Here is an 11,507-nt window from a genome sequence, read left to right as displayed (position 1 = left end):
AATATGAATGCACGTCTCTGCCGAGTTCAACATAAGCATTTGACTGCTTTACTTTAGCTAATATACTGTATTTGGCTGCGAGGCACACCAGACTGAATGTAATTGTGACAGATAAAAAGTTCATGGCTGAGAAGATACAAGACAAGCATTCTATTAGTCCGCTCCAGGACATGCTTCTCTACCTACAGAGAAAATAAAAGGACAATCTCTCTGGCTGTATGCGCACTGCAGGCTCAAATCTGATTACTTTCCCCACCTATTGTGGCTCAGAATTTGATCTGTTCATTTCTGCCCAAACAAACACTCAATCTGATCTTCTCCTTGTATTGACATGCAATACATCAGATACATGCCAAAAACCACAATAGAAACAGAAAAAAATCAGGTTTGAGGGTGTTGTTTAATTCTTTCTAAGAGCAGTACAACCCACCGAGGAACAAAATGCGATTCACATTATCATGACCTCGAAGGGGGTTTCATCCCAGTGTGACTGTGAGGATGCCAACTCGGTCAATGGTGCATGAAACTGCCTCCTTTTATTGGCATGGCATTCAATCAGTTCCTCCTGGGTATATGTCCTTGGCTTTGCAGTGGGGGCCACCCATTACAGAACTCCCTGCACCTGCCCACATCTTACTACCCAATCCTTTTTAATGGTTTCCCCCCCTCGCTTCCATCCCTGCATAAATACAATCAGCCCTGTCAAGAAAGGCAGAACCACTTGCTCTCTTCCTCTATTGTTTCTGATTGATTATGCAGAGCAACCACCACCAACCCTCCCCATGTCTTTGAATTCCACTGGAGTTGGCTCGATGCCAGGAGATCCTCCCCCATCCTTACTATTCCCACCCTCTGACCTTATAGTGTGCCCACCCACCTATACATCACCCTCGTCCACCTCTGGTTGGGCCACTGTCGCCCTCAACCAGCAAAAGAAAAAAAGAGAACAGGGTGGGAAAAAGAAAAAAATATTCACAAATTCATACTAAAAAACAAGACAGAACAACGGTACCATCGCTCAGCCAGCTAGAATACAACTGTTCAAGGTGTAAACTTTGAGACAAACATCTTATTTCACTGAAGAGGTGAAAATGTATTGGGCCCCCCACAAGGGAACAGCCTATCTGCCATGGGAGTAAAAGATGACCACATGAGGAACCATTTCTCATTTTATTACACTGGAACAGGGGTTGGCAGCGGTGGGTAGCAATACAACTGCCTTGCCATGCCAAAGCACCTTGAAGGCTGATGGGGGTCTATATTTCATTGTCAATTGCTCCTGTTATCATGCAACGCACATTCACTCACACTCTGCATCAGTGTGAGCTTTAACTGATATGCCAGTCAGTCAGCTCCATTAAGCCCCAAAGCAGTCCCTGGGCAGCCCTTTTGTCTTTGCTATTTGTTCCCCTCAACAGCACTAAACAGCAGCTCCCACAACATTCACTTCAACTAAACAACCTTCGCCTCCCTGGAGAGGTGTGCCTTCCCCTGTCCCACCTCCACTGGTGACTTTAATGAAATATGCAGCTGTCTTTTAATCAAAACAAGGCCAATTTGCATACGGACAGGAAGGGGTGGCGGACCCTCCTCGCCCCACCCTGACTGCACAAGAGCTGGCTGCCATCCACGCAGACGAGTGCCCTGATGTCGCAGCAGCAGGAAGGAGATGGAGAGGAGGCGGAGGAGGAGGAACAGGAGATGCAGGAGGTGTGGATGGGGGCAAGGGGAAGGGATGGTGGAGTAGGAGGGGCGGGAACATGGCTAGAAACAAGCAAAATCCAAATTAAGCAAACGAACAGATGGATGTGGCACATTAGCATACATCAACAACAAACAGGGGCGCCATGCTTCGTGTCCAGGAGAGTGTTGAGAGTTGGCAGGGCTCAAGGGTAAATCGGGCAGAGGATTAGAGAATACTAGTGGTCTGTGTGCATCTGTGTGTACACGTATTTGTATTCATGTAAATACGATTTTAAAGGTGCTCATTATCCTAGGGAGAACAAGATGATATACAATCGTCAGCATGCACAGTTTTAATAAATGCAAAGCCATTAACAAACGGCGATTAATTACCAACAAATTACCTTGCGTCGATTACTTTGGAGGCGCTGTTCAGCAAGGCAGGGGGTGTGTGAGCTGGGAACGGGTAGCGATCTTTTGTTTTGGGTTGTTCTCGCAGCTGAGGACTGAGGAATAGGCAAGATATAACAGACTTCTCTCCTGTTCTGTGTGTGTCTAAGTAGCTCTAAAGGAGACTGAGGCTGACGAAAGATATGTGCGTGTGTGTGTGTGTGTGTGTGTGTGTGTGTGTGTGTGTGTGTGTATGTGTTTGTGTGTTTGAGACTGAGAGAAGCAAGACAACTAGCCACTGGTGCTAGACCAGCACAGACAGGCGTTGGCTCACTCGATGGGCTTTGCAGCCAGATGGTGAACTGGCTGACTGGAAGCCTATCTGGTTGGCTTGCTGGCAGTCTGGCTGGCCCGGTGGCTCATTGGCTGTTTAGGTGGAAGAACTCTGCCTGGTAACGACAGAGCCAGTGAAAGAACAAGGAAAGCTGTGTTTTTCAACACGGCGGGGTTCTTTTCTTCTCTCTCTTTCCTCTCTTAATATCTGGTTCTGATCTTTTCTTTTTGCATTTTGGTATAAATTGAATGCACAAATCGACAGAACTGTAGCATGTATTTTGTATCTGATGAACAGCCATTACAGACTAAGACACTGTTAGATTACAATGGTGGAAAAGGCAGAATGGCGTGTTGGCATTATTTCTACATGCAACATGAATCACTTTTTTCCTGCCAGAAGACACTGGTAACATGCCGCCATGGAGCAATATGGTGGTGGGTGAAGTGCAGAGATATATTAGACAATATGATTCAGCTGAGACACATAATGTTACTGCTGTTAGATTTGCCATGGATTTCTTTATTTCTAAAACAGCACTGAGGTGGAGGGAAGTGGCGAGTCACCCTTTCCTTCCTGAGTATTAATCAGTACAGAGTTGCATTTCATCCTTTACATTTTTTTCATCCCATTGAAAGAGCTATAACTCCTGTGAATTATGAAAAAAAAAAACATACACTCATACCTTGCCAATCTCTAACTGCTCCACCAACGCTGTCAATCCAGCAGACACATCATCACAGAGCCCAGCCAGCCACCTGCAGACAGACCGCTCACCACCACGAGAGAAAGTGATGAAACACATTTCATAATGCTGTCAAATTTAAAAGCTCATCAGATCTAACTTGCTTGAGCCGATACAACGCAAAGTTATGGCATGTAGCTGGGTGTTGATGAGTGGATAATTCATTCAAACCTCCCATTGTTTCACAGCGTGCCACAACGTGTTGCATGTACTTGCATCTGCTAATACTGGAGAATACTGCAAAACATGTTTTAAGCTTCCCAGGGGAAGTTTCCTTTGTTCTTGTGACTTCTGTCGACATGTTTGTTAGAATTTAAGGCGCTTTGAGGAGAGCTGCTGCTGATGAGTCAAAACTCGTCTGAACTGCTGAGCAGTTGTTCAGATGGGTAGAACTGAAGTCATTTTGGTCTACCATCGAATGCATGCTGAGTTTTAGTTCCCTGGTGCGCTAAATGAATGGATGGTTGAATGACTGGACTACGGACACCAGGTTTTAAGGAGCTCAACAAACCACTTGATAAAAGATGAGAATACTTGATAATTCTGGACATTAGCTGGGGCACAGAGCACCTTATTCAACTCAGGTTTCTTTTTTTAATTTTAATTTCCAACTCAGGTTTACTGTACACATTTCTGCACTTTAAGTTATATTTTATCATGTTATTATTATTATATTTTTCTATTTGTTTTGTGTATTTGTCTAATTATCGCACTGTTGTGTAAAGGGAGTCGGGCAAAGGAAGATTTTCATTGTATGGTATAAACCAGTGTGTCTCTTACTGTGCATAAGACAAAAAACCTCTTGAAATGGGAAACTGAAGCAGCAAGTAGCAGCAGCCCAGCTCATGTCCTCAGTTGTGCACTTCATATGGACAGTTATCACATAATAAAGACATTTAAAAGTTCCTCCTGAATCCTGTAAATGCGATGGTCTCGGGAATCTGGACAAAGATATGAGTTCACATAATAGACTATATTTAGCTGCTAATTGCTAAATATGCTGGGATGCTAGCTAACCTACCTTTCTAGCAGTTAGCTGGCCTATTAGGTAGCTGGCTAGTAGCTACAATAAAGAATCAAACATTTTGAAGATTGAGAGTAATATAGTTTAAATGCCAATGACCGTTTTAGTAACACATTTTTATAGCACACGCATTCTCTCTCATCTCAAAGTATTCACATTAGCGACACATTTGTTCATACTGTAGTTTACTCGTTTGCAAAAAGCAGAAATATTTCAGCATAACAATTTCAGAGAAAGTGTCAACTCAGTGGTTCATTTCTCTGCTCCTCAGTCTGCAATTCAGCACTTATTTGGTCTGGATTATGTAATGAAAATACTGCACAAAAACCCAAAGACTGTAGCTCATTCACACCCACCTTTGTTTTATTAAGCCTGCATTTCTCTTGTGTCTGAAAAGTTCCACATAATGGCAAACTGACTTTTTTGGGAGTACTGTTGCTACTTCACCAGTCAACCGGGTGCTAAAATGACAAGAAAAGCAAACGTGAAAGAGAGTGGGAGAGTATTACCTACTGGAAGAGTCTGCACTTGATTGAACCTAGCCATTTTAGCACTCATGGATTTCAACAAGCACAGAAGGGCTGGCCTCTGCAGGATGCTGCAGCTACGTCATACAACTTTTCAAAATAAAAGTTTTCAGAACCTGTAGTGATGGATGAGAATTGTAACATTTATATTTATTTAGTAAAGAGGAGTACTGTTGTATTCAGAATTTGTTTTCCTAATTTCATAAGCAAGGTTTTAATACTTTCCCTGTCTATACTGTGCTTTGTTTGTGTGGTTAGTTTTCCACTGGAGGTTGCAATGGCCTTCAATGCGTCTATTCCTCACTCGATTTTTGCTAATGTCTCAGCTGTGACATATACATTCATACATACATACATTTATTAACCTATATATACCTAGTTAAAACTAATGCAGTGTAATAAAACAGCCTTGCAATACATTGTACCTTCATGAAGGTTATGATGTGTGTTTGTTGGAACTGTTGTAGAGAGGTGTTAATGGCAAACATGATGTTGTGTGAGTGTGTATATGTTTTGCTTTTACCCAGCATTTGAACAACCAAGATGAAGACCATGTGCAGACAGTACTGGCTGAATAAAGGACAAACTCTTCCAAAAGGTCAGTCGCATTGCCAAGTTATCATTCATATGCATAAACCAATGGAGAGTGCAGACGAGTTCATAGCATCTACAGGAATATTGTTAGTGCCTGTCAAAATTTAGACCACATTTCTTTCAAGTCAAACACAATCTTTGTGTCTTTGATCAAAGGTTTTCTATTTGTCTTTTCTGAGGAGGTTACGCATGTTGGAAATATTTTTTTTCCCACAGTTATTTCAGTTTTTCCACAATCTGCCATTTCGAGAAGAAGCTCTGAAAGCTGTTTGGCTCAGACAGTCTCTCTCTGTGCCATAAGATAATCCGTCTGGTTTCTGAACAAATCTGTCCTAGTGTCATACAATGTAAAATGCTGTGTAGACTTTAGCAAAAAATTCTTGGTTATGCTCACAGTAACTATAAAGCTTAGCCTACAGAATTTCTCAGGTTTAAATCTTGGTAGCACCTTTCAATGTCTCATTTATTGCACCATTACATGGATTTCCATTGGGAAAAAGTCATTGAATGAGATGAAAATATGCTGTACCAGTGAGAAAGTACAGATGTCAGTTCATATGCACCACCAAATTAGTCTAGTACCTGTGCCAGCCAGTGCACCAGGCGCTGTCATAGCAGTGTCACAGTTGTCATTATCACTCACCTTCATGCTTCAGGATGGCTAGCTGGGAAACTGTTTAGATGAAGTGTCAACGTTAGGTGAGTGTTCAATAGATACTGATTTTCCTGGAACTTCCATTGTCTTTCACCTTCACATTTGTCATTTGTCACCCTGACGGTGTCATCCTCAGCACAGAGGAGTTTCAAACCAATGAGTCCAAAACAGAGATGGCATGAAAAGCCACAGCAGGAGCTCCAATGTGTGAAAGGGTGACAATGACCTTCGACAAACAACACTGTCAACACATTACGATCAGCAGGGTAGTTGACAAAGAGTGTGACAGGAGGTGTAAATGAGAAGCCCTATTAAACCAGTGCTGTGTGAGCATGGTGTGATGCCACTGCAAAGCTACAAATTCACATTTCCTCTCAGCTGGGTTTGTATTGTGAATGAGGTATGCTGCATGTTTATGTGAATGCAAACTACTATGAACTGAGCTCAAGAAAAATTTGCTTCTTTATTCCTATAGTTAAGGTGCAGGTGTCATTATATCGAAATTGTCGAAGAATAAGTTGTTGACAAATGCAAAGCAATTATAGCCTCTAACATATGGTGTAATCTTTTCATCCACCTATTTTTCAATCAAAAGGAACATAGCTGAATGTCTTTCAGAGAAAGGGCTACTTTATTTTTCTCACAATGGCAATTTCTTATTGTTTTCTTGTTGAAATGAAAAGCAAGTAAAAGAGCTTAAAGAAGAAACACATAATTTACTGCAGTAAGCAATGTGTTTAGTGGCTTATTTCTTAATTAGAGGGATGATACCTCCGTAAACAGTCAAAGCATCTAAATATGTTTCAAATTGATTAAATGTTGATGGAAAAGATTTGGCCCCATCAATCAGATCTGAGGTGAAATCGACAAGATTAATATTTAAAACAGGATCCACTAAAAAGGTTCTGAACTAATTAAATAATGTTGTAAATTTTAAGCTTAGTTACTAAGTGATTAAATATTGACATAAGGGTTTAACACTGAAATTTACACTAAGCAGCTCACTTCACAGGGAGTGAATTAAGTTTCTAAGTTTTTGACAATCAAGACAATCAACTTTAAACAATAAAAATATCAATCTTTATTCTTCGAGATAGCATATCAAAGATAAAACCTTAATCTATGATACCATAACAAATTACACAAGAACTATACAACAGTAAACAAAGTGTAACCAAATAACTTTCTCTGGATAAAAGACAATAGTTCTCTTGGTTTTTTAAATGATATCTTCTGTATGTATGTATGTTGTGTAAAATATTTTTATTGTGACTTAAAATGGCAGAAACTATGCTTCTGATTTAGGAAATGGTTTCAATTTCGATGTAGCCTCTATAAAAATATCCAGTGCCTATGAATGCACGAATTTTCCCACAACTATTAAAAAATATCAGTTGCATCATGTTACTGTATGGGTGCTATTTAATGTTTCTTGGCATAAATTCTTGCTCTCAGTGGCAGTAAAACATTCCCCTCTGACAAAATGCTTTAAGATTGCAATGTGACTATAACTGTTCTGTTATCTATTGCTAGGATCAGTCGTGATTATTAATAATCAATGCACAATATAGACCACCACATTTCCTTTGGTGCTTAGTTATAGTGCAACCTCGCCAACATGGTACAACATACTGTATGAATGCAGGCAACAAAAATCAAACACTGTCTACAGCTAGAAGATCACTGTTAAAGACCTACGACAAACCTCTGGAAGCCAACAGCTGGAATGAACGTTTAATTAAACTGATTACACTAAACATACACATAAATACCTATTCATAAATCAACTCTATATACTGTATGTGCTTCTCTTTAGAACAGAAATTTTGACTTTTATTTGGTTTACGAAAAAAATGGACAAAACAGCTGCATGGGACAACAGTTGCACAGATTCCTCCCATCTTATACAATAATATTAGAAGATGAACAACAGCAATAAAAATACAATAATAAATGAGCGATGTAAAATGCAAGGTATGACTGTATTACACAACATTGGCATTATATGAGAGAGACAGGGTGGTTTGGCTAAAAGGGGTTTTAAAAACATAACACAATGGAAAAATGACAAGAGGACTTATTTTTCAAAAAGCTGCTCCACACTGCTTCTGCTTTCTTTCTTTTTTTATTATTTTGCAGTGTGGAGGTGTCAACAATATCTTTACTTTCTCCGTAACACTATAAACCAAATCTACCCTACTTAACCCTAGTATCTATACAAAACTATACACCACAACACAAAGCAGACCAGGCCAGTGGCACTAACAGTAATTCCTAGTTTAGAGCTATTCTAGTATCATCTGATATGCAGTACTTCATTTTGAATTATGATATTTCTCCTCATCTGGACAGGACTGCATAGTTAAACCTCTTGTCAACCCAAGATCTTGCAAAGGTATTCTGTATGCAATAGGCTTTTTCTCATGGGCACGTGTTTTCCATCACTGTGGTTGATTCTGATCAAAATCTCGCACATTGTTTCACTGGTGATTTACTTACATCTTAGTTATATGGCTACTGCGCTCCACTACAGTCCTGACAGTCAGTGTACGCTCTAAAAATAAACCTGGCAGCTCAAAGCTCAATAATGAGACATATAGATTTACTTTTGTTTCTACCTGACGACTTTCATGGTTTGTTGTAAACAATCCTGAATGTAGATTGCATTGGGCGCTCAGTCAGATGAAAAAAAAACCAAGAGGAGTTCTGTACAGTATTTGGATCTGGAGGGAAGACAGGATTTTTCTCAGAGTTGCAACGATAAAAAAAAAATAATGATGGAAAATATGGAAATTTACTTTGCATCCTGTGTCTTGTACTTTCCTGATAAATTAAAAGCTGCGGTTAGGTAGTTTTTTGGCAAGAAAAAGTCCTTCTAGGTAACAAAACTGGCCTTCACAGCATGAGTGTGTGTTTGTGGGCTTATGTAAACAGAATACATGTGCGAGTGTATGTTTGGTGCCTGGCTGTGTCCTGATATCATAAATTGGCGATTTGGCTCCTCACAGGATTCTCTACATCTCGTGGGACAGGGCTTCGAGCTGAGCAGCCACCCCGTTGGCCTGCAGGGCGCTGGGCTGCTCCTCAGGCTGACCATTGGCCTTTGGCTGAACATCAGGATGGTCAGATGGGTGTGTGCTGAAATGGGCGTTGGATTCATTTAAACGGCGGACACGATACGTCTCATAGTGGATGCTGCCTGTGATGTCTTTGATGTTCTGCATGTGTGTCCTGAAAGAGAAAGACGACGGTGTTAGCAGTATTGCCTGTAGCACTTAACAGTACATGCCTATAAATCAAATACGTGTCCTTGTATTATTTTATATGTTTTAGCCCGGTGGTTCCCAAAGTGGGCGTCATGGCACAGGCCAAGGATGCTGAATGATTTGTTCATTTTATTTTATTACGTCTACAGTACATTTTAACTACACTTGGCTAATTGGCCTGCAGCTTTTTATGAATAGCTGTCCCACTGGAATGCCTCATTTGCAAGAAAAAGTTATCATACACTCTTCAAGCATGTAATAGAGCTAAATACAATAAATTAATGATGTTGTGTAAAATGTAAAATAATTGCCATTTTAACATAGCCGTAGCAACACAAGACTGAGGAAAGTCCTATATTAGTTCATGAAATAGTGATGTTACTCTATATATCAATATTATTGGTTTTGATAGATCATTAACAATAAATTCAGATATCCACTAGATATTAAGTGTGATTTCTAGCTGAAAAGGTTGCTCTTGTATGCACAAAGTGTGAATGGAGATACCAGAAAAAAACTGTTTAAGCCTATAAATCAGCCACAGATTAAGACTCCTCTACTATGAAGAAATTTGCATGTTAACATTCAATGGATAATCTTTGTAGGCATGTCTATTGTAACATTATCCAGGGAAGCAACCCATTTAAATAATTGAATTAGTATTTATTTCAGTCGGGAAGTGAAGCCTCAAGTCTCAGTGCTGTTTCTAATTAATTTCTCAACACAATAAAGTGAATGATTCCATCAAAAGAACTCTAAAGTGTGATAGAAGCTCACCTGATGAGGAGGTCTCGCAGGTAAGCAAACTCACAGTGTGCAATATTCTCCACTGCAGAGAGAGAGAGAGAGAGAGAAAGAGGAAACATTAGAAGAATTGCGTAACTTCAGACAGACAAAAAAAATATTCTGTCTGTTAAGATTTCATGCTGCAGTCAAGATAAATTATGACTTGGGAAGATGCCCAAAAGATGAAATAATTTAAAGCAATTAAATAACTAATTAAATATATATCAATCAAAATCCCTGCTATTCCAGCTCAGTTGACATTACTTAAAGGACCACAAAGGGGCAGTGTTGTTCACAAGTCAACTGAAGGGCATCTTCTAACATGACATCTGTAGCAATTTTCTTAAGCCAAGATAACACACTCCTCCACTTTAGAGTAATTTAATACATCTAGGCTCTCCTCTATATTGGAGAACTTTAAGTGAGACGTTTTAACAAACTCCCAGTGACAAGCTGCTGGTGCCTCCAGTTAGGGCTAACACGTGTTTGAATTATAGATTATGTCAAGAATATAAATGAAAAAAAGCAGGGTGCTATTTATGTAAAGCTTTGAAATCCAGGGGCAGGAAATTAAATTCTCTTTGAAAGGAAGAGAGTGGAATAACTGCTGGGTCTGTGAGCGCTGATTAGTGGCGTCGAGGGAACACGTTACTAACTTGTGACTGCACTGCTGGTATCTCCACTCTCTGCTCATGGAGAAATCCCTATATGCAGTACTTATTCGTTCTCCTCCGTCTCTAATTGTCCCCTCAACTCCTGAAAATAAACAGTTTCTTCTCCACTTGTGATAGCTATATGGAGACTTGACTTCTGGCTTCTTCTCTGAGGCCTAAATTATGAAGTTGGTGCAGACAAGTTCAGCTGCCCAGCAGCTTCCTCTCTCCTCCTTTTCCTTGTTCCCTCTCTCCCACCGCTTGGCTTTACAAGAATGGAGCCATTGTTCCTCTAGCCGGACAAGACAGCGTTTGTCCCACAGTCCGTGTACTTTACCTCTCTCACCCTGCCATTTTGTGGAGTTAACTTTATAATGCTTGTTGACAGAGTAGTAGTCACCTTTGAATTCTTAACACTAAAAGGGCTCATGGTACTTCCTTGGAAATGTCATCTTTTTACAGAGTACAACTGTCCTGTTTCAGCTTGAACTAAAACACTGTTATCCTTCATTATTAGTGAAATAATAAAAATCCCTAGAGCAAACAGTTGAATGTTTTATCATGTTTATAATCCTTTAAATCTTGAATAGACTGATATCCCAGTGCTTCCTGCTCACACTGGAGTCCTGTGATCCACTGTAGTTTTTTAATGATTTTTAAGCAGTGGTGGAGGAATCACTCATTAAACCTTACTTAAAAAGACCAGGGTGTAAGATATAGTGGCATCTTGTGGTGAAGTTGCAGATTGCAACCAACTCAATACAGCTCAGTCTTCCAAGCATGTAGGAGAAACTACGTTGGCCACAAACCTCGCGAAAAATGCAAAAGCCCTATCTAGAGCCAGTATTTG

The 11,507-nt window shown here is 40.0% G+C and overlaps 1 protein-coding gene across 7 annotated transcripts in view; it reads right to left on the bottom strand.

Annotated features, from left to right (window-relative positions):
• Nucleotides 1–7,009: 7,009 nt before the first annotated feature.
• The window catches only part of LOC127354340 (septin-9), a 74,883-nt gene continuing 70,385 nt past the window's right edge, over nucleotides 7,010–11,507 (bottom strand). For all 7 annotated transcript variants that reach the window (XM_051384213.1, XM_051384212.1, XM_051384211.1 and 4 more), the window contains 2 exons: nucleotides 9,996–10,047; nucleotides 7,010–9,183 (listed from right to left, as the gene is read on the bottom strand). In XM_051384213.1, coding sequence (XP_051240173.1) covers nucleotides 8,967–9,183; nucleotides 9,996–10,047 — 269 coding nt within the window. In that variant the 3' untranslated portion in view covers nucleotides 7,010–8,966. The remainder of the gene's footprint in view (nucleotides 9,184–9,995; nucleotides 10,048–11,507) is intronic.

The sequence above is a fragment of the Dicentrarchus labrax genome, unplaced genomic scaffold, assembly GCF_905237075.1.
Source record: "Dicentrarchus labrax unplaced genomic scaffold, dlabrax2021, whole genome shotgun sequence".
NCBI classification, from domain to species: Eukaryota; Metazoa; Chordata; class Actinopteri; family Moronidae; genus Dicentrarchus; species Dicentrarchus labrax.
Note: the sequence above shows the minus strand (reverse complement) of the source record. Positions and strands in the feature narration are given on the sequence as shown.